The following is a 23,539-nucleotide window of genomic DNA, read 5'->3' as shown; positions in this document are numbered from 1 at the left end:
TCTGTTGTGCTCTGTGGCTGGGAAAGGAAGAAAAATGGACCAGGAGAATCCTGCCTGCTATCCCAAGCATTAAATTTTATAATGGCTGAATTTAGCCACATGAATTTAGATTCTCCAACCTATCTAGGTTTCCAGAGCTTCAGAGGCTTCTAGATATTTTCTACAATTTCATCTGCCCTCCCTTATCATTATAATATAATAATTTTTAATTAATTAATTAAACACAAACAAAAATGAATCAAGAAAAAGTCAGAATAGTTCAATTGCTAGACTTGCTTTTTGTTTTTATTATCAACAATCAAGTTAATGGTACACTCTTGGAAAACTATATGCACATGTAGAAATATTTCCCTTTTAAATAGAAGCATTCATTATAACACATATAAATAAATTTGAAAATCTGAAACATAACTTATGACGCTTATGTTCACAAACATAGTCAGAAAAAAGAAATCAGACAGACATGCACCTGATAACAAAAATATATACCATTGGCTGAACCGTGGTCTCTCTAAACACAAAGGAATTGAACCCGTGAGAACCTTATTATTCAATAAAGACACACCATAGAGACTACAAGAAGAGAAAAACATTATACGGTCACGTAGAGGAGACGGGCTGTACTGATATTAACACGATACAATTGAGTCACAGAACACAGTTGTAGAAAGACACCAAAAAAGTTAAAGCCTCAACATTCAACTAATATCTATAGTTTGTGCCTTTTAAAATAAAATTTAAAAAATTAACAAAAAATCCCAACAGAGATGTCTAAACTGCGCGAAGAATGGAATCATCAATATACAGTCCATCCACCATACAGGATGTGAGTCCATTTCGGATCAAACAGAAATGCAGAGACACTTCTGCAAACTTGTGTGCGCCTCTTTTCCTTGCTGGGTAGATTTCTCTGCAGCCAGCTGCGTGGACTGCAATTGACTCCAATCCAAAGCAGTGCCAAAAAGTTCAGTAAAAGCTGGTGGAAGAAAATGCCGGCGGGGGTGTCAGGAGAGAAAAAAAGGGAAGAGTTGAAAGATACGTGACAAAGTTTGCGGAGTTCGCGGATGAAAAGGCATTTCATGGATAGGGCATCTTTCAGGGCCGAGCGGCTGCAGAGACTCAGGAGGAGAACTGGAACGCTGAGGGGTTCGGATGCGCAGTTGGCGGGATGGTGTTTGACGAGGTTGGGGCAGGCAAGCGGGCGCGAGGCAGTCACCTTGGCCGCGGGAACAGTCTGCACGAGTCGTCACCGCAGCGGCCCGAACCCAAGGACAAGAGGGGAAACGGGTCGACTGGAAGGCCTTCCTACTCTCCCTGAAGAGGAGCCCCAGGGGAGTCAGTGCTGTCCAGAGGGTGCGGATGAATTTAGGAATTCAGGAGACAGAGCCCTCAGATGGGGCCAGCTGCCGCTTCCCTCTTCCCCCTTGTATTTTTTCTTTCCCTTGGATTTTAAAGCCTTTCGGGTTTTTTTGTTTTTGTTTTAATTGTCACTGCCTCCCTGTTTCGTTCTTTCTTTAATTTGGGGGAATTCTGTTCACTTTTCTCTTTCCCTAAGCAAGTCACTGAGTTGGTTGTGGCCTCCCAGCCGTCTTTCTCCCTGTCACCTGCTCGGGCCACAGACACACACTCCCCGAGACGGACACACACCGACACGCAGACATAGCCCCCTGAGATTCCACCCACCTCCCCGAGTCCAGGCCGCGTCGCTCACACCTCCCGGGCAGCAAGCGGGGCCCCCTGGTCCGTGCGCGCAGCCCCGAGGCAGGTGCGAAGCCAGGGAGGTGTTTCGTTTTTTTGGGGGGTGAAGGAAGGGAGGAGTGGGCTTGAAATGGGGGCGACGCCGTTTTCTCTTTATTCTTATCGCGATTACTTTAGGCTCTCAAAGGAAAAGCCACGGCAGCAGCGACAATAGCCTTGGGCCTACCCAGCTCACCCACTCGCCCGCGGGGACCCGGCTCTCCCGCCGCCGCCGCCGCTGCAGATCCCAGATCAGAACATACTGCTCTTCACTAAGGCGGCTTTGGCACCGTTGGGTCTTTGGAGCGAAGACAGGACGCTGGCGAAGGGACCCCCGAGCGAATCCGGGATGGAGGTGATGGGGCCGGGGCCCGGAGCCCAGCCTTGTCCAGGGCCCCCGGCCGCAGCCAGGCCTCCGGCCGCTGCCGCCGCCGCCGCCGCTGCCGCCGCCGCCGCTGCCGCTGCCGCCGCCGCCGCACCGCTCTTGCCCGGCTCGCCTCCGGGACCCCCTGGTCCCGCCGCCCCCGGGGCTCCGGCAGGGCTGGGCCCGCCGCCGCCGCCGCCGCCACTCGCCCCGCAGCTGGGAGTGGGGTTGGGGTTGGGGCCCGGGCCCCCAGTGCTGTCCGGATCGGTGCTCTTGGCCTCTTTGCTCTCGTCGTCCCGGGAAGAGTCAGACTTCTTTCCTGAAGAGCCGTTCTTGGCCGCGGCCGCTGCGGCCGCTGCCGCGCGCTCTTGCTTGCGGAACTTGGCGCGGCGGTTCTGGAACCACACCTGGCCCGAGAAGAGAAGACAGACAGTGAAACAGGGGGAAAAAGAAGAAAAGAAAAGCAGTTAAGGCAGCCCACGTTCCATTCTAGATTGTTCTAAACTGCACGCGCCGTGGATACTCCCGCGCACATCCAGCCCACTGAAGCTGTCCATCTGGTTGACTGTTGCATCTTTTGAGAAACTCTTAGGACCACTTGGGCACTTCCTGGAAATAGTAGCTTGTAGGAGGGGTAAAGAGGCTGCACGTCCGCGAAAGGCCCTAAAATAGAAGCCCTTATTTTGATGGTACCTTATTTTGGCAAAGTACCCTTGCTCAGTCTACTTTCTGAGCCATCCCAAATTCGCCATCACCTCTAGGCCTCAGCTCTCAGGTTAAACTCTGATTGGTAGACAGGTGAGGGGGTCTCTGTGTTTGGCACCTGCTGTCCATCCTGGCCTTTGAGCCTGGTGGTGCTAACGTGGCGGGGGCGGGGGTAGGTTCACCAGGAGAGGCACCACTGCCGGCTCTTGGGTGCACCTGCATCCCTGAAAGATTAGAGTAAGGCGCGGATCTTAAACTATATGGAATCCCAGTCCCTTTGTGGATCTTCTGCAATCACAGTTCACAGGAAAATTTATACCTATGCGCCAACAGCTCTCCGTTAAAAGTTCTTGAGTTCGGAGGTATTTGGGGGTCAGGGGGCGGAATACTTATAATACGGAGCAAAGTCTGCATTCCTCCCCCAAGGCACTTCCTACCCCCGAAATGCCTCTCCCATAGCTCCTGAATGCCAGTACAGCCCTAGATGGGGTGGGAAACACTTTGACGCCGTGAATTTATAGCCAAGAACGCGCTCCCTAGCCCTTCCTCGCGCACACAGCCCCTCCGAACTTGGCCTCTCGGAGGAGGCCCGTGAACACAAGCCTTCAGTAGGATCGCCCACACTCCCGCACTGCACCCCTGCCCGGCGCGGTGCTGCAGAGCCGGGTGGGTTTCCGGGAGCGCGTACCTGGACTCGCGCCTCGGTGAGGTCGATCTTCAGCGCTAGCTCCTCCCGGGTGTAGATGTCAGGGTAGTGCGTCTCCGCGAAGACCCTCTCCAGCTCTTTGAGCTGCGCACTCGTGAAAGTGGTGCGGATGCGCCGCTGCTTGCGCTTCTCGTTGAGGCCGCCGTGGTCCGTGAAGAGTTTGTAAGGAACTGGAGGACACCAGAGGGAACAGAGTATAAGCAAAAAGGTCTGGAATGTGCGGACCCTGGAGCCGGAATGTGGGGACTCCAAGGTCAGGTGGCACTGGAGCCGCCGCCGACAGCGGGGCGGGAGAGTGGCCGAGAGGAGCTGGCGAGATGACCCGAAAAAATTAGTTATACACCGAAACAGGGGCACAAACTCCGGGCTTAGGTGGGGTCTCTCCGCGCACAAGCGGCCTTTGGGTGGATTGCCATAGAGCGCTGGAGACGGCTGAGGTCCGGGGACCGGGAAATACTGTGATGAGGGAAAGCTAGAGAGCAAAAAGTTCCGAAAACATCCATTGGAATACTAGGAAGCCAGGGATGAAGTTACCAAACACTCCCACTGTGGAAACTTTTTAATTCTCAAAAGTTGACCCGGCCCAAAAGTTGGGGGAAAGCGCTGCAAAATAATAATAATAATAATGAATTAAAGAAATCATCAGAAAAATGACCAGCAAAGAGGTGTGAGCCGCTGTCGGTTCTTTAAAAAAGAGAGAGAGACACTGCCAGTAATGAGCTTTACTCTTTGTTATTTAATTATTTTCTAAGCTTTACGTCTCATCGCAAAGTAAATAAATTATGCCTATCATTTTGGCAGCTTAAGATAATTTTGTTGGCGGTTCGGGTGTGACTAGGATAGTGTAACCCTGTAAGTGAATTACCCCTCCCTGCAATCGCTTCTAACGTGATAAATTCTTTCATTTGTGTAAGCAAATTTCGTTTGGTAAATACTAAACACATTTCCATTTTCAAATGCAATCAAGGCTTCCTATATACAAGCGGAAAGGCAGCTTCCTCCGCGGAGAAAGCTGGCGGTCCTTACCTGCGGCGTACGGACTGCTCTGGTGGTCCCTGAGGGTGCCCAGGCTGCAGGATCCCGGCGTGAGGGACGGGCAGCCGGACGTGGCCCCAAAAGTGGTCCTTATCGGGTTATACTGGAAGCCACTGGCCTGGCTGCAGGAACTGAAGTCAGCATAGGCTGAAGCCAAGCTCGAGGTGTCCATCCCGGCCATACAGGACTCGTAGGCAGAGGAATTGAGGTAAGAATATTCCATTTTATACATTGAAAAGGCTCTGGATGGCTCAGCCAAGTGGAAAAATGAAATAAAAGATGGGTATGGAGAAGGTGGCTGGAGTGGGGAGATGTGCACAGCTCAACGCCTGCCTCCAAACTGGCCTCCTTACTACCAGCAGAGCCTAGTTTTATGAAAAAGCCTCCTATGAGATGCCTTGTCTGAGGTCTCTAGAGCATATAGTCCTCATAATAAACTTGGCTCTTTCCACTTGGACAATAGCAAAGCGGTTGGTCTTATTGCTGGCGCTTTTTACATGACAATAACTCATCCGTCTATTGGGCTGGCACTGGGGAACTGAGCTGTCCAACCTCCCTATCATTGATTCCTGCATCTCTAATTAGAATTTAATACCACACCATTACGCACTGAGCCCCTGATCCTCCCTTCTAACCAGCTCCCTGCCCTTTAATTCAATCACACTACTTGGAAATAATGAAAGTTGGGTGACGATTCTCCCTGATCCAATTTCCCCGAGCTTTTAAGCCTTTTTAACTGATCATATACCTTAGGCATAAATTGAGATAGTGTGTGTGTTTTCCCCCTTCCTTCTCCCTCTCTCTGTCTCTCTTCCTCAGTTAGGGAGAAGAAACCTTGATGTCATAGAAAACCTGTTTTGTAAGAGCGTTACACGCTCAATTTAACAACAAGTCTACCCCCTGAAGTGCATGAAATGTTATAAAAGACTGGGACATTGGCAAGACTCAGGCGCCCTGTAACATAGAGTAAGTGGGCCAAGGGGGTTTCTGTGAACGCTAAGCGGATTTCTTTAAAATACACCTGGTAGAGGGGGGGAAAGCATCTTATAAATTGCATTTCTTGTCGCGGTTTAATGTGCTTTTCTAGAGACTCTGCTTACACAGCCATTTAAAAAACAAAAGAACATCCGAGTAAAGCTCTTGAATGTGAAACATCTGGATTCTCAACTGATGGCTTCTTTGCGCTCACTTCTGGGTTTTTCTGCAGTAGTGTGAGGTTTGCATTTTGCTGGTCTGTGTTGTTGTTGGTTTTCATTACGCTGTGTAACTGGCAAGTGGGCATGAAGTGTCCCCAAATGTGCCTCCTCTTCCATCCCTCTTGGGTCTTCTCCCTCTGCCTCTTCCCCCCTCCCCACCTCCACTTTTTTCAGGTGCCCACAATTCCCTAGAGACCGGAAGCTTCCAAAAAATGATTGCTATCTGCTTGGCCTTTAGGTTTGCCCATTGCAGTGAACGAAATCCTTGCTCTTAAAATGCCCAGGCTCCAGGTCGGGGACTTTTCTTGTCCAGCTCCCCAGGCTCTTGGGTGCTGGCAGCGAGGCACAGACAAAGAAATGAGCCATGATTTGTGGACCTCGGTAGCCCCATGATTTAAGTGGAGGGTAATTTTCATTTGGTTTGTTAGGCTCTAGCAGAATAAGGGAAACTATTTCATTAAATCCTTCCTCTCGGTGGACAAGAGGAGGAATGCTTAGTTGAATCGCCGTGTGGTGTAAACAAACCCTGGATATTTTATATGAATTAAATGTGTAGATAATTAGTTTTATTGCATTCATTACCCCCTTTATGTGCTCTGTAACAAGTCAGTAATTAAAGTAACAAACTCATAAAGTCTTTATAGGGGCATTTAGGCGTTCAGTGTTTGCCAAACTAAGTGGTTTAATTCGATGCTAGTGCCGGGGAGTGGATGGGCGCCCGCTCTCCACTGCCACTGTGTTTTATTGCGCACTAAACTGCAGCGGACGCCTTAATGGATTAAACAGGGACAGCGGTCCCCCAGTCTCCTGCTTCTCCGCTGGGTGAGTTTCAGGCTGGTTTCAGGTGATGGCGCGTCCTCTGGACGTGAGGAATCACTAAAGTCTCTCGAGAGTGTAGGCAGCGGGACCTCCGAGTAGCCTGGTGATAGTTTTATGGGGAGGGCTGATAGTTTTATTGCAGTTGTATGTTGTACAATGCGTATTTGATAAAGAAGGGTCCTTGGTGACCACTGTGCACTTTTTTGTGCACGGAGGTGAAATGAAAATAAATGTGTACAAGGTTTTACTGCGGCGGGAAACAAATTGCAATGCTCTAAATGGTTTTCCTTTATGGTCACCAGACAAGAGGAGAAAAGAGATGCAAACATCTGTCTCCAGTCCCCTAAACCTAAAGGCCAGCAAAGACGGATGCGAATCCAAGTGTTATTACAGTGGGGATTTGTCTTTATTTATCCCGCTCTCATGAATATGAATCTACATTTGGACCGGGAGGTGGCTGTGCTCACCCGCCTTTGGACCCTACACACAGACTTTCCCCACCCTAACTTACTAACCCCCTCTCCGAGGCGGGGGATAGGTTGTCAAACACAAGGCTGCAATTGTCCAAGTTTCTCGAGTCCCTTGGACTTCTCAGGGGAGCTTCCTGGCACTGCCAACGTCACACCGCCGCCCCGGGCCCACGCTCGGGGGATGCGGATGCGGGGAGCGCAGACCTGCGTGGCACCCAGCTAGCCCGCTTATATGGGGTTTTAAGCACTTCTGTGGATGAAAGTGACATGAGGCGTCCGTGAGGGGATACTTTTTGGCTCCAAAGTCCACGTTTGGCAATAACCAGGCTCACACCCGTCTTGGCACCCGGGCCTGGGTGCACTCGGGGTTTTGTCTCCGGGGGCTCTAGTGCGCGCGCCCTCGGAGCAGGGAGCTCCAGCCGAGCCCCACGCCGCCGCTTCGCGCCCGGGCCCGGCCCTACGCGTGACCCGAAAGCCCGGCAATTCCTCGGTTCTAATTTGCAGACAGCCCCAGGTCCCACTGGGGGCCGAGGCAAACCGCGATCCTGGTGTGCGAGGAGCTGGGAGGAGCAGGGTTGTTTCGGCAGCTTTGGACAATGACTCTTCCGCGAAAACGTAAACTCTGGGATCTAGTCGGTGCCTGGAGGCAGTTCCTGGGCGCCGAGGATGTTGGCGTGGGAAGAGCGGTGTGCAGCTCGGGAGAGCTGGGTGTTGACGAGAAGTCGGAGGGTGACCCGGGAGGAAGCCGAGGAGCGGGAGGGGAGGACCCTGCCAAGGGACGAGGGCGAGGGCGAGGGACGTGCGAGGCCGCGGGGGGCGCGCAAGGGAGCCGCGGAGGGCCAGGCCCAGCCGCTGCCAAAGCAGGGCACGGGCTCGCGCTCCACGCGGCCCCACGGCCCGCCCCGGGTCCGGGTCACTCCCCGCCCTGAGGTTCGAGGCTCCCACCGGCCTCGACTCCCCGCCTCTTCCGACCCACCGCGACAGCCCTCTCCCAGGTGCGGGCCCCAGCCCCGGCCTCTCTCCGGGCGCCCCCTGGTGCCCGCCTCGCCGGGTAGGGAAGCTGTGCGCCTCCTCGTTACACCAGGAGACCTTTCTGCGCCAGCACCGCACGGTCCGGTGAACAAACGCGCTTGACTTCATTTTCCCCTTTGTAGGCCTTGTAGGTTTATTTTGTTTAGTGTCGCCGTCCCTCTCTTCACCCCACCCCCACCATCCTTGGCCCATCGTCCCCTCTGCGGGTCTTTTGTGGCCCGGGGGCCCTGCTTCTGCTCCGAAGATGAAAGGCATTCGGGGCTGGGCCAGGCCAGAGCCCCAGCCCCAGCGCCCTGTTTTGTTCGAGTTGTGCTTTCTACACGCGAGCTCTCCCCTAAAAGTTGTACCAAATGGTTAATTTAATTATTCCAACTATAGACCAACTGCTTCAGCAGCCTCCACCACGCGTCTGGGAGGAAAAAAGAAACCATCTATAAGAAATAATCTAATAAAAGTGAAGTGTAGAAAAACCCCTCCTGATTTTCAACCGGCACAAATAGAATTAGAGCTTCAGCATCCTTTTCCCAAACAGACCTTTTGTCCAGATCACAACTTCAGCCAACCAGCAATGTGTACAGTGCCCGCTATTTATTTCAATAGAGGCGGTGGGTAGCGAGATAGATTGATAGATAAATGGCCACATGGATAGATGGATGGTTTGATCCATCTTCCTCTGACTTCTCTTTCTTAATATGTGTACACGGTTGATTTTTTTTTCCCCTGCTGATTTTCTGAATCAATAATGGAAAGGCAATGCTATGTGGTAAAAGGGGGGAGAAAGGCTATTTAAAGCACAAAAAAGGGAAGAGACTACTAGCATATATACCATGAGAAAAAAATGTTTACATGCTACCCAGTGCCAAATGAAAAAAGGTTGAAAGTTTAAAAGAAACTTTTCTTTCCTTTTCTTTGCCATTCATAGGAGGGTTTCTTTTTTTTTCCTTGAAAGTCAGAAAGAATGTTAGAAGACAAGGAAACAAAACAGCAAACAAAATGCCATTGTATTGTAGGAGCAATTCATGGGAAAACGCTTGTCAGCCTCTAACACTTCACTCCTAGGAGGCTGTTTGGAGGCTGTTTTACCACAGGCGAAGCACAATAACATGGGAATGAATAAAATATTAAATACCAGTGAGAGTTTCAGAGGAATTTTCTTTTTGATTGCTTTATTTGATGCTGCATCCAAATGATTCCAGCACAGGGAGGCTGCCGAAGGCTCAACTCAGAACCAACACTTCTCTCAATCAGAGAATAGAAGGACCAATTTGTCTTTGGATTTCTCCAAGGAGAGTTCTGCAGGCAGCAGTCTTTCCCACTCACCTGCACCTAGACAGGATTTACTTCCCCAGAATATGGAAAGAAACCAGCCACAGCATCCCCAAGCATGAAGCTCTGATATTCTGCTAGCATTTTAGAATTTTTACCACATTTTCCATGTGCCTAGCAGCCATAGTATACATGTTTCATAACAGAACCTCTTTGTATTTCTGGTAACTAACCTCCTAGCGTGGTAAGACAATTATTAACTGATTAACAACACTGTGTGCAAAGCAGTTAACACAATGCCTGGCACCTGGAAAGAATCCAATGAATGTCCCCCACCAGTATTGCGATGATGATGGTGATAGAGTTTCCTTGAACTTCATATTGAATTCTTGACTTTGGGATTTAGGTGGTGCATGAACAATGTCCTTTCTATCGTATATTTATAGTGTATGTGGAAGACGGTGGGCAAATCACAGAGCATGCTCTAGTATATCAAATAGGAGAAAATAAAGCAACAAGGTAGAAACCTTCCATCTTTTAGGAATTCACCAGAAGGCATGTATGTATTTAAGTTAATTCTGTGTTTTGTTTTACATTATGCACACTAATTGTGCATGATTAAGGTGGTGCTTTACTCTTGTATGTAAATATTGTGAGTTTGGGTTAGAGTAATTCATAGATGGTGTTTCTGTATTTGAATTAACTTTGGAGACACTCTACATGAAAGTGCTGTCCTCTATATAGATGATGGGGTACAGATCCCCAGCACCCATCCTTTTAAGGACATCATCATGGAAGAGCCCAGCTCTTCTCCTCTCCTCCACGTCCTCCCATACTATGATTAGCAGAAGGGGCTGCCTGTTACCTTCTTTTTTTTTTTTTTTTGGCTGGAGTTTAGCTAATAGTGGTAACATCTGCTGGACTGGTGGTGGAGGAGACATGGGGTATTTGATCAGAGTCACAGATGTAAAAGTGACATCTGCTTGCAACAAAGAAAGGAGAAGCAAAATTAAATTAGGCAGAGAGGCCTCTGTGAACCAAAAAAAGAAAGAAAAAAAAAACCTATTTGAAAAGGAGGGAAAAAATAATCATGAGCCCTAACCAGGCTTGCAGGGTGCAGAAGAGCACTTACCGAGAGGATCATGAGCTTTAGGACCAGCAGCTGTCAGAATAACTGGAGTAGCAACATCCTAAGGGAGCAGTGTCCTTAGACCTTAAAGACACCTTTTTATGCTCCGAAGAAAAAGAGTCAGGTAAGATTGTCCTTCTCAGCTGAGAATGTCTTGACCTGTTTGAGTATAGTATAGGTTGAGAAATCATTTTCATGTTGAAGACAGGAAGAAGGTAAGGATGAAACCTCTTGGGTTGATAATAGTGCAGAATATTTCATGATAAGTTTGGAGAGAAGTAAATTTTCATTTGATAGCTATGTTAAAACTACTGCCAACAACTAAGAATGAGCCACTTTTTACTTGGCTCAAAGGATTGTATTTGGCCGTTAAAACATACATGCTTGAAATAGGACTCAATCAGAAGGGGAGAGTGGTATAGAAAAAACATACTCCACACCCTCCCAACCATTGTACCTATAAACCACAAGTGATACAAAGGGGCATCCCCCCCAGTAATGATCTCCTAAATTTCTCCAAGTGAAACAGATTTCAATAGCTCTATATAAATTGATTCCACAGTGATAACAGAAACCACTGAACAAGATTACCTCAACTTTCTACTTCTCTGTCTATAAATGAGTTGACATCTGTATACACTTGCGCCTCTCTTGTCCCTGCTGCATGCAAGAGGAAGGCCCATTCCAATCTAAAGCCAATCCCTCCACAGTGCTTTGGAGTCCTATCTCTTCTGCTGGCTCAGGACCTTACCCAGTTCTTCCTGTCTTTGATCTTCAAACTCTCATGTTCATCTGGATACATTTCATTGTCATCTAAACATGCTCAAACTACATTCATACTAATAACCAACCAATGAACACTATTTTCTTTCTTGCCTATGCTTCCTACTACCACCACTTCACTTTCTTCTCCGCTTTACAGCCAGAGATCTTTTTTTTTTTAATGACTGTATTATAATTTTTTAGTTAATTAATTTTTGGAGGCTAATTACTTTACAATATTGTATAAGTTTTGCCATTCATTGACATGAATCCACCATGGGTGTACATGTGCTCCCCGTCCTGAACCCCACTCCCACCTCCCTCCCCATCCCATCCCTCTGGGTCATCCCAGTGCACAAGCCCCGAGCATCCTGTCTCATGCATCGAACCTGGACTGGTGTTTCGTTTCACATATGATAATATACATGTTTCAATGCCATTCTCCCAAACCATCCCACCCTCGCCTTCTCCCACAGAGTCCAAAAGACTGTTCTATACATCTGTGTCTCTTTTGCTGTCTTGCATACAGGGTTATCATTACCATCTTTCTAAATTCCATTTATATGTGTTAGTATACTGTATTGGTGTTTTTCTTTCTGGCTTATTTCACTTTATATAATAGGCTCCAGTTTCATCCACCTCATTAGAACTGATTCAAATGTATTCTTTGTAATGGCTGAGTAATACTCCATTGTGTATATGTACCACAGCTTTCTTATCCATTCATCTGCTGATGGACATCTAGGTTGCCTCCATGTCCTTACAGCCAGAGATCTTGAAGGAAGTTATCTCTTCTTACTGTCTTTATTCCATTACTTCTCAATCACTCCTTAGCTTCCTCTAATTTGGCTTCCACCACCTTCACACAATTTGAATATTTCTTATTAAGATCACCATATCCACTGAGTATTTTCTTAGCTTTATCTTTTTTGAATATTTTAGTTGCTAAGGCTGTTTAACAAATATTTCCAGTTCTCCTCACCTCTACGCACATAGTAAGACTTCACTTCCTTGCCCCCTAGAAATTAGATACAGCCATTCTATAAACGTTTGAATGGAAGTGTAAAGTGTGACTTCTGGCTGAGCCGTAAAAGCTGGTGTTCAAATCTCTACCTTCTCCCTTTTGCCCTGTTTAATGGAAGCTGACAGGGCTTCAGATGGTGGCTGCTTGGTCAGCCTGAGTTCTGGTGAGGATGCATGGAGGAAAGGTCCCAGAAGACCCGCATAGGGAACATGTAGTTTCTCAAAGCCTCAGAGAAGGATTCTGGAAGAGGTGATTCCTCTGTGCTGGCTACTAAAGGGTGACTAGGAGGAAGTAAAGAGGATGACAGTAATGTGAAAAAAGAGGAAGTTGCCCGCAAAGGAATCAGTGCTGGTCAGACTCCAAAGCCAGAGCGAGCATGGTGTGCTTGCGAATCTAGAAATAGTTCAGTTCAGTTTTCTGTTAGGAGAGGAGAGGTGGAGGGGGGTGTACACAAAGAAAGGTATGATGAGAGAAAGTAGGAAAGAAAGGCTGGAATCAGGTCCTGCAGCACTAGGGATGCAATGAAGTGTGATTTGAGATGGAAGGAATGAGGGAACAGGGAAGCTCAGAGATAAATTAGGAGGCTGTGTCTCCTTTCAAGGCAAGAAACGATGACTTCCTAAGCCGAGAGAATAGCAGTGTAGGACAAGGAGAAATAAAGGACCTCAAGAGAGGTTACTGACATGGAGCCTTAGGGCAGGCAGAATACACTATTCTGCCCAATGCCAGGATTTTAGAGGGTCCAAGAGCATACCTCAGAAAAAAACCTCTCTCCCATATCTGCTGGCAAGATCTTCACTTCTGTAACTCAGGCCTAAAGTCCCTCATTACTTCTCTGGGTTTTGTAACATGTGGTACTGTCAACCGTTTACTCATTCACTCGTTCAACCCATATTTATCAAATGTCTACTATGTTGTAGAAATCAGCACTTTAGAGTAGAAGTGGTTCCGACATTGTCTGAAAAGCAGACTTTTGAGATGGAGCAGACCCAAGGTTTGCGAGTTTCTGAGTGGTGGTGGAGGCAGTGGAGTGAAGGTGGAGACCCCAGTGGAGTGAAGGTGCAGTGTGGAGAGAGAAGAGAGTGGTTGTCCTCCATTCCTCGTCCTTTATGTTAAGGTCGTAGGATTTTGTGTGTTTCTCTCCTGGTGATGGTAGTTGTTCGGTCGCCAAGTCGAGTCTGACTCTGTGATCCCATGCACTGCAGCCCGCCAGTCTTCCCTGTCCTTCACTATCTGCCGGAGTTTGTTCACACTTACGTCCACTGAGTCAGTGATGTCATCCAACCATCTCATCCTCTGTTGCCCTCTTCTCCTCCTGCTCTCAATCTTTCCCAGCACTAAGGTATTTTCCAAAGAGTTGACTCCTGGTGGTATTTTCAAATAAAGATGCCAAGAACGAGGTATCACAGAGGAAAGAAGCACTGATGGTAGAATAATAGGCATTCTAGAAGTGGGGGCAGCTCTTTTAGGCAGCGTTTCCCTCTGTGACTGTTATCAATCCTAGTGGGTATCCGGATCCTCCACCCGCAAAGAAGCTTGCCTAGCACTTGCTAGTAAAGGGCTCTATGCTGCCTCTGCCATACACAGAATTAGGGTCAACAATACACTCTTCACCTGAGTCGATCCAGGGAGCCACGTGAGAGCCATGGCAGGAACTCTGGAGTCATTCTCTATCTTAAACTGCTCAGCCTTGAAATAAATATAAAAATGCTTGAGAATCCTAAAACTTCTAAAAATATTTTCCTTTGTGGGTTTTCCAAGGATCCTACTGTTGTTTGTTTATGTGATTTTTGTTTTATTTAGGAAAGTTTGTGGAGTTTGCCAGTAATATGCTGCAGCATCATACATTTTAATGTGAGTTTCAGCTGATTCAGAATTTAGAAGCAAATGCAATCCAGTCGTCAGGGACAGGCACCACGTGTCCTAGACCGCAGGAGCCAGAAGACAGTAAAATGGTTAAAGTGATGCATGCTTGTAGTATTTCCCCAGTTAGATATAATGGAGAATATTAATTTTCTCTTAAAACACACAACATTGTTTCTCTCTCTCCCTTGTTTACTGGGCTCAGTTACAGTGGGGAGCTGAGGGCTGTAATCACAAGCTCACTTCTAACTCAGTTGCTTATTCATAAACCTTCACCATTTGAGACTGGACTTGAGGAAAAGGAGAAGGAAGAGACATTTTAAAGAAGAGGCAGGGAGGCTGCTAGGAGGGAACTGGGACATAATAATGGACAAAACAGCACAGTGAGTCTACACAAGAGACTACACAGCAGAGGCCAACAGCTTTAACCCAGACCCCAGGGAAACCTCTTGAATGAACAGTGCTAACCGCTGAGAGGTGAGCCACAAAGCACCGAACAACCCCGGGGTGGGGCCAGACCGTGCCCTTCCGGAGACCGAGCTGAGGCCAGATGGGGCTCCTTGGCCTTGCCTTGGCCAGGCCCGGGTTTCTGGGGCAGATTCCTTGTTTAGTAGTTATTGGACAGCAAGCCTCTCACCTTTTATCCAGGGGAGTCATTGATCCTGCCCCCTCATCTCTGTGCATTGGGAGGGGACAGCAAAAACCCTTCAAGGGAGGTTCATGCCTGTGCCTGGGTAATGGTCAGGCCAGAGCTGACTGCACCCCTCAGAGGGACGCAGAGTGGCCAGAGCTGGCCCTGGGTGCTCTCTTCCTCTTTTTATTGTTAAGGACTTTTTTTTTATTCCAAAGTACCTAGTATCCATTATAGAAAATGATATGGCATATATTTCTTAAAATGAGAAAAAATTTTAACTTTTTAATATAACTTTTCAGTCTTTTTTTTTTTCCCATCTGTAAACATGAATATTTTTAAGTAAGAAGCACTCTCTATGGACTGCTTTTTAATTTCCTTTTCCCTGTAAATTAAGTATCATGGACACCTTCCCATTTCATGAAACATTCTAACATTTTTTTGGCTATGTGGTACTATACAGCATGAGAAGTCATAGATTATTTAGTCAGCTCTGTCCTGCTGGATGTTTAGTTTGCTTCTAATTATTAAAACTATATTAAAAGGACTGCTCCAGACACTCTAGTAGCTAAATCTCTGTGCATATCCACATGACTTGCTTAGAATTAAACCCTGAAAGTGGAATTTCTGGATCAAAAAGTACAGATTATTTAGAATGCCTTCAACACATATTGCAAAAGTGTCTTCCAGGAAGGTAGTATTGGTTTATATTTTCAGGGCAAAATATGTTAGTATCTGCTTTCCAATCCTTACCAGCACTGTGCGGTCCCAGGGGAAAAAAAGTTTTGCCTACCCTTTTCTTACTGTGCTGTTTTGTGTGCAAAAGAAGGCAAGCAGAGAGAGGTCATTTTTAAGGATAATAGGGACCTGTAAGAATAGAGTCAAAATGCCAAAGTCCAGCTTTATTTAAAAAAATAAAAATCTAATGATGACAAAGAGCTAGATGATTTTTTTTTTTAAAGGGTAAATTCCCTACTTGGGAATGAGTTGTTTGTTGTTGTTTTTTTTAATGTTTATTATTTATTTATGGCTGTGCTCTATCTTCATTGCTTCACGGGCTTTTCTCTAGTTACCGCCAGTGGGAGTTACTCTTAGTTGCTGTGTTTGGACTTCTTATTGCAGTGGTTTCTCTTGCTGCGGAGCACCGGCTCTAGGGTACACGGGCTTCAGGAGTTGCTGCTCCTGGGCTCTAGAGCACAGGTTCAATAGCTGTGGTGTACGGGCATGTGGGATCTTCCCCGATCAGCGATCGAACCAGTGTTTTCTGCATTGGTAGGTGGATTCTTAACCTCTGAGCCACCAGGGAAGCCCTTAGGTTTATTTTAATGTTGAGAAACTATAAAGAAAATTGAATAAAACTCCACTTTTATTTGTATCTTTTCTGTCAAAGAGAATGTGCTTCAGAACAGAAAGGATTAGCATGAACATTAGTGACTGGGACCAGAGCCCCACATGGTTTGAGTGACTGTGTGGGGTCTTGCCCACTTTAATGAATTCTGCAAGGTCTCTGTCCTGAGGGCATCACCAAAGGGTGGTTGGTGGTTTCCGTGGAACCATTAAGGATGAAAGAGGAATGAAAAAACTGCTCTTCTGGCAAACCCATAAATATTAACCAAAAGAAGGAATGCAGGTTCTGAAAGTAACAGACTGGTGAACTCAACAACCATTTCAGGTAAAATTCTAGGTTGGATTTTAACAGTATTATGAAAATTTCCCATGTGTGAAGGAAAGAGAACAATATAAAGAAACCATCATAGGCATTTTCCCCTGTGATCTAGGGGTTAAGACTCTGCCTTCCAAAGCAGGGGGCACAGATTCAATTCCTGGTCAGGAAGTAAGGTCCCACATGCCATGGGGTGAGGCCAAAATTTTTAAAAATAGAAAAATCAAGCACCGTGAACCTCTCATCTAGACACAAGTACCCACTCATGGACAACCTTGTTTTTCCATCCCCAACCCACACCTAACCCCACCATTCTGGTCACCACTGACTCCCTGACTAGGTGGTTTTGAGGCAACCCAAACCCACTCCAGTACTCTTGCCTGGAAAATCCCATGGACGGAGGAGCCTGGTAGGCTGCGGTCCATGGGGTCGCTAGGAGTTGGATACAATTGAGCGACTTCACTTTCACTTTTCACTTTCATGCATTGGAGAAGGAAATGGCAACCCACTCCAGTGTTCTTGCCTGGAGAATCCCAGGGACGGGGGAGCCTGGTGGGCTGCCATCTATGGGATCGCACAGAGTTGGACATGACTGAAGCGACTTAGCAGCAGCAGCAGCAGCAGCAGCAGCAACACATATAATTTCCTCCCTAAATATTTCAATATTATCCCTAAAAGGTAAGAACTTCTCCCTCTAAAAATACCTAACCACACTGCCAAAATATCAACTATAATTTCTCAATATCTTCAAATAACTGGTGTTCCATTTTCCCTGATTGTCTCACAAAAAGTATTTGTTAGGTTGTTTTGTTTGACTCAGAATCCAAACAAGTTCTGCCCTTTGCATTTGGTTTTCATGTCTCCAAAGTCTCTTCTGCTCTACAGGTCCATCCCCCGACTCCTGACCTTTTTTTTCCTCCTTACAATTTATTTTAGAGGAAAATGGATCATATGTACTGTAGAAGTACCCATATTCTGGATTTAGCTTATAGCTTCCCTATGATGTTGTTTAATCCTAACCCTTTTTATTTCTGTAAAGTGGGAGCTGAATTTCGAGGCTTCATCAGGTTCAGGCTCTATTTCCAGCGAGGATCTATCACAGGTGGTCTGTGTACTTTCTGTTGCACCACCGCCTGTCTCTCTCCTTACAATGTCAGATATGATCTGCAGGGTTGAGGTATTATCGGCTGGAACCATCCATTAAAAAGTTCCCCATGAGCTTTTTACCTAATGATTTCAGGAAACTCTGATTAGCATTGCCTAGATTACAAGATTTTATTCATTTAGGGGTTTCAAATGATAATATTCTAATTATATCATTTTTGTTAGTTTTTTAGCTAGAATATCTCTATAAAGAGAAAAAAGACTTCTTCTATCAATTATTATGTATCTAAAGTATGGTGAGGTGTGACAAGTTAAGGAAAATGCTGAGTTCTTTCTCTTTATTTACCAGTTTTCAGAAGAGTGAGTTTGTTCCATGGTGTCCTTCAGAGACCATCAGTGGATTTTTGTGTTTTGTTTTGTGAGTTTGTTTTGTTTTGCAGCATTATGAACTCATGGGTAAATATATTTTGTGTATTTTTTTTATTGCAGTATTTATTCTTATTTATGCTCAAATTATCCAAAATGAGACCAATGAAAGCCTCTTCCATTTGGCTTCTCAGTTCTTCTGATTAGGACCCTAACTGTGCTTGTAGCTGGTACAACAAGATAGCCCAGACTCCTCTTTTATACTTTTTACCTAGACCTGGAATCAACTATTTTTCCAAGGACCCATGGTTCTTTTTAGTGGGAATTGGTATTTAGAGACTTGGAATTGGTATTGAGACTCTTAGATTGGATTTTGGCATGAGTGATTTATGAGTATTTTGGAAAGGAAGTGATAATCACTAGACACCATGGTCTAGTAAAATTAAAGTCGTCACACATTTGTTAAATAAGGCATAGCTCATTTCCCAGGTGCCGCTAGTGGTAAAGAACCCCGCCTGACAATGCAGGAGACAGATGAGGGACAAGGATTTGATCCCTGGGTTGGGAAGATCCCCTTGAAGAGGGCATGACAACCCACTCCAGTATTCTTGCCTGGAGAATCCCATGGATAGAGGAGCCTGGAGGGCTACAGTCCATGGGGTCACAAAGGGTCAGACACGACTGAAGTGACTTAGCATGTACACACGAACATTCTAGATGAGAGAGGGGAGAATAGTCCTAAACAAACAACTGGGGCATGATACTGTGTGTAAAGAGCTTTGGGGAAATAATTACGTGTGGAGTTAAGGAATAAAGCTACAGTGAGGAGGTGATATCTGAGCAATGGGAATAGGCAGGCAGCTGAGGTGGAATGGAAGACTTGGACAGAGAAAAGAACAGGAGCAAAGCCCTGCAATCATCAAAGTGCATGGCATGTTTGAAGAAGAGTCAGATTTGCTTCATCTCCTCTGACAGGGATAGTGGATGGAGGGAGAAGCCAACTGCATTCGACATGTGTGTGGACTTCAGCAGGGCATGTATCCAGGCCTCTCGTGATATCATTGTGGACAAGATGGAGAAATACAGACTAACTGATAGGAGGGTGAGGTGAAGTAACAGCAGTTGAATAAATGAACCCAAAGGATGCTGATTAGTGGATTGACATCAGCATAGAGGACAGTCTCTAATGGAATGACATAGGGCTCAGTCTAGTTCAACATGTTTTATCAATGATTTAAATAAAAATAATAGAAAAACTACATAACAGATCTGCAGGTTATAGGGAGCTATAGGAGATAATGAGTAGTCTTAGTGATTGAGTCTAATTCAAAAATATATCCTCAGGTTGGATCTATTGAGATAAAATTTCTGGTGATGAATGTAAATTTCCACAGCTGAGTAAAAAACACACAAAAAAAACAGGCACACACAGACACACACATGCACACAACCTCCTGGAAGAAGCATGGTTAGTAGATCATACATGGAAAAGATGTAAGGATTTGGATCTGCCTCACGTATCATTAGCATGTGTGGACAACTGCAGGGTACACAGTATATGTCGTGTCGACAGTGGGCTACCCAGATCCCTATTGGAGAATACTTAGAAAGAGCCATTGGCCAACTCGGGGAGCTTATACCAGAGTGTCTCAATTGGTAGAGGAATTTTAAAAATTATAATGAAGTGTCAGAAACCTGGAGTCAAGGAATTCACAGGGACTACAAGTGCCATAATAGGCATAGAGCTGCATGTAGAAGCTTTCCCCTCTATTACCCTAAAACAATGTAAGTATACAACTGGAACCATTGGGCAGAAGTCAGAGGGAAACAGATGTAGGCTCTGTGGAAAACGTTATAATAGAGTTCTCAGAAGCAGAATAGGCTGCTCCTCAAATCAAACCTACCATTATAAAGACAGAGATAATTAGCAGGGAAGTCACTGAGGAAAAACAGTCATCTTAAGAAGGAATTGAGTTCTCTTCTATATCAGAGAATCCATGAGCCCTGTTATCCTTAGCAGCGTCCCTTTCAGGCTCCCAACTGCACATGCTGCTGACATGGCTGCTTAGACTCTGCCCTGAAATGTTCTTCATTCACAGGGTGCCCCCACACGTTGGTCTTATCTTTTCATCCTCCTCCAAGGTTCCACTGGAGATGTCACCATATGGCACAAAGACTCAGGAGAGATGGGTTCTAGTCTTAGTTCTTCTCATGCTAATTCCAGGACCTCAGGTGTGGTAGGTTAAAGATGACCAAAAAGTCTTTGATGTTCCCCCACTGAGAGATGGAGTCCAACTCCTCTCCGCTTGAACTTGGGCTGGTCTCAATGACTTGCTTAACTGATAGAATGTGGTGGGAACTGTGGAGCTTCTGAGGCTAGGTCACAGGAAGCCTTGCTGTTGTTACCCAGCTTCTTGGAATGCTCAGTCTGTGAGGAAGCCCCGGTTGTCACTAGGGAAGGCCAGGGGGAGAGAGAGAGAGAGATGTCCAGCAAGCCCAGTTGCTGCAGCCCTCTGATGCTGGAACCACCCCAGTTGACGCCTCAGACATCAGGTGAGGCAGAGATGCCATCCCTCCAAGTCCAGTCCAAATTTCATATTCCAGAAAAAAGGAATAATTATTATATTTTCAGACACTAAGCTTTGGCATGGTGTATAGCACAGCAGTAGGCAACCAGAATATCTTAAAAGTCATCCTAATTCTTTGGAAGTCAATTTTCAGTGCGTAAATGGAGTGAAAGAGCCTAATACTTTCTAAGGTCCTCTTCCACTTTGACACTGTCAACAGCTAACCTTTGTGGTCCCAGCATGCCCTTACCCAGTTTTTAATAACCACTTATTTTATTTATTTTTCTTCCAGCTTTATTGAGATATCGTTGACATACTCTTTACACTCTTTAAAATCATTGAGGATCCCAAAGAACTTTCATGTATGTGGGTTATACCTATTGATATTTGTCACATTGGAGATTAAAGCTGAGAAATTGCAAAATATTTACTTATTATTTTATGCAAAAATAATAAAAGCCTAATTTATTAATCTTAAAAGTGCATTTCAATATACATTAGGTACAGACAAATACTGTTTGATTCCACTTATATGAGATACCAAAAATAGTCGAATTCACAAAATCAGAAAACACATTGGTAGTTGCAAGGGGCTGGGAAGGTGGGCAGATGAGGAGGGGGAATGGGGAGTTAGTGTTTAATGGGGACAGACTTTCAGTTTAGGAAGGTGAAAATTTTAGGAGGTGGACGATGGTTAAGAGTTGCTCAGCAATGTGAATGTACTTAGTGCCACTGAACTATTGGGTGTGTGTGTTAAATTGCTTTAGTCATGCTGACTCTTTGACCCTATTGACTGCCAGGCTCCTCTGTCCATGGGATCCTCCAGGCAAGAAAACTGGAGTGGGTTGCCATGCCCTCCTCCAGGGGATCTTTCCAACCCAAGGAATGAACCCACATCTCCTATGTCTCCTGCATTGGCAGGTGGGTTCTTTACTAGTAGGGCCACCTGGGAAGCCCACTGAACTATTAAATATGGTTAAAATAGTATGTTTTATATTATTTGACTTGTACCACAATGAAAAATATTTTTTAAAAATCTACTAAATATTAACACAAGCAAAATACTTTTGATGAAATATTTTTCAAAACAAAAAAATTACTGAAAGAGTGGCATTGTTTGACGTTTTTGCAAATTTTTTTAATACCTAGCTTTATAGAAGACAACCTGGGTTCTCACATTTGCTTTGGCACTGAGATGTTGCAGTATCACATGTTATTTAACCTCTAGAAAATTTCACTGCATACTTGGGAGAAAATGAGCCTGCCTGAGGTGGACCATGTATTAGTATTTCTATGGGAATAGTTTTGACCTCACAGACCCACCCCAACACACACCAAATGAATGTTGGGGAAACACTGCTCTAAGGAAATTATGTACAAAATTAATCCCCATGTTCATTTACTTGTAGCTGATAACTCTTAACAGGTTCAGATTTTTCAAGTAATTTGTATTTTAACAAGGAATGAAGTCTTCCTCAGAAGAATCAATCTCTAGTGGCGCATTTCAAAAACATAGAGGTCTTTGCTTAAGGGCTCCCTGTTCTTGTCCACTTCACAGGACTCTGCCCTCTCAGCCTCCATCGAGTCTGGCCCTGGATAGGGAGAAGCTGTGGCCACAAGACTAGATCCATCAGAGACAAGAGGAGAGCAAGTATACAACCATGTTTGGGTCATCCATGGCTTCTTCTCTTTTAAGACTGTTTCTTGTTTTATGGACAGAGAAGGGTTCTATGAGTAATTAGCAAAGAATTTAAGATTAGTAACTCTCATTGCCCTCACATTAAGCAATTAGACTGAGTTCTTCATCATGTTGGAAACTATGCTGAGAGACTGCTGTAACATGGAGGTAATATGCTTGTTTATTTAATTAAATTATTGAAAATCAGGAATGATATCATATCTAGACTTTCCTAGCAATGTAGACATTTCCCAGAACTTTTAGCTGAAGATTTTTAGTAATTGCATTCTGCTAATCAACTAAAATGGCCCAGTATAAATGTTAATAAATAAACATAATCATAATCCTAGACATACTCAGTTGCCAAGGACTCCAAGAAGGCATCAAACCCACCCCTCTGCCTCCAGGCATGCTTTATCATCTGATCAAGTCTCAGCAGAAATAACATCAAAAAATATGTTCTACATTGGATTACTTCTACCCATGTCCTTTATATATATTTTTCAGATATCCTAGTCCAGAAAAGAAAATGTCAGTTAATTCACATTATTTCAGAAAACATTAAAAAAGATCAAGATACCATACAAGTTTGTTCAAAGGAAAATATTTAATGGATCTCCTTTTTTCTATAAATGAGGCAATGAATATATTTACATGTAAGACCTACTGAGTCTGTACGTATTGAATTTGATTTGAGTTATTTGAGGGCTGGGTTAAAGGATTTTATTTTTATATATTGATAACAACCAAGTTATAATAAATGATTAATTGAACATTTTCCACCTAGTTCCAGTAGAAGTCAAATATGTTTTGATGCATTTAAAAGTTCGGGGATTTGAAAAGTTGTATAGACTGAATCATTCTCCATCAGAGGGCAGACAGACTGAAAACCACAATCAAAGAAAACTAACCAATCTAATCACATGGACCACAGCTTTGTCTAACTCAGTGAAACTATGAGCCATGCTGTGTGGGGCCACCCAAGACAGACAGGTCATGGTGGAGAGTTCTGACGAAATCTGGTCCACTGGAGAAGGGAATGGCAAACCACTTCAGTATTCTTGCCTTGAGAACCCCATGAACAGTATGAAAAGGTGAAAAGATAGGACACTAAAAGATGAACTCCCCAGGTTGGTAGGTGCCCAGTATGCTACTGGACATCAGTGGAGAAATAACTCCAGAAAGAATGAAGAGACAGAGCCAAAGCAAAAACAACACCCAGTTGTGGATGTGACTGGTGATGGAAGCAAAGCCTGATGCTGTAAAGAGCAATATTGCATAGGAACCTGGAATGTTAGGTCCATGAATCAAGGCAAATAGAAAGGGGTCAAACAGGAGATGGAAAGAGTGAATGTCAACATTTTAGGAATCAGTGAACTAAAATAGACTGGAATGAGTGAATCTAACTCAGATGACCATTGT

At 45.2% G+C, this 23,539-nt stretch overlaps 1 protein-coding gene and 1 long non-coding RNA gene across 2 annotated transcripts; one reads left to right on the top strand and one right to left on the bottom strand.

Moving 5' to 3' along the window:
- Positions 1–258: 258 nt before the first annotated feature.
- PHOX2B (paired like homeobox 2B) lies at positions 259–5,350 on the bottom strand. Its single transcript, XM_025290117.3, has 3 exons — positions 4,539–5,350; positions 3,495–3,682; positions 259–2,508 (listed from the first exon to the last, which is right to left on the bottom strand). Exons 1-3 carry the CDS (start codon positions 4,777–4,779, stop codon positions 1,990–1,992), a joined length of 948 nt encoding a protein of 315 aa, XP_025145902.3. The 5' UTR covers positions 4,780–5,350; the 3' UTR covers positions 259–1,989.
- Positions 4,618–22,892, top strand: LOC112586207. The gene is made up of 3 exons (XR_006552270.2): positions 4,618–4,755; positions 17,856–17,962; positions 21,998–22,892. It is a non-coding gene; the product is annotated as an uncharacterized LOC112586207 (long non-coding RNA).
- Positions 22,893–23,539: the final 647 nt, after the last annotated feature.

The sequence above is a fragment of the Bubalus bubalis genome, chromosome 7, assembly GCF_019923935.1.
Source record: "Bubalus bubalis isolate 160015118507 breed Murrah chromosome 7, NDDB_SH_1, whole genome shotgun sequence".
Classification (NCBI taxonomy): Eukaryota; Metazoa; Chordata; class Mammalia; order Artiodactyla; family Bovidae; genus Bubalus; species Bubalus bubalis.
This window is presented reverse-complemented; position numbering and strand designations above follow the sequence as displayed.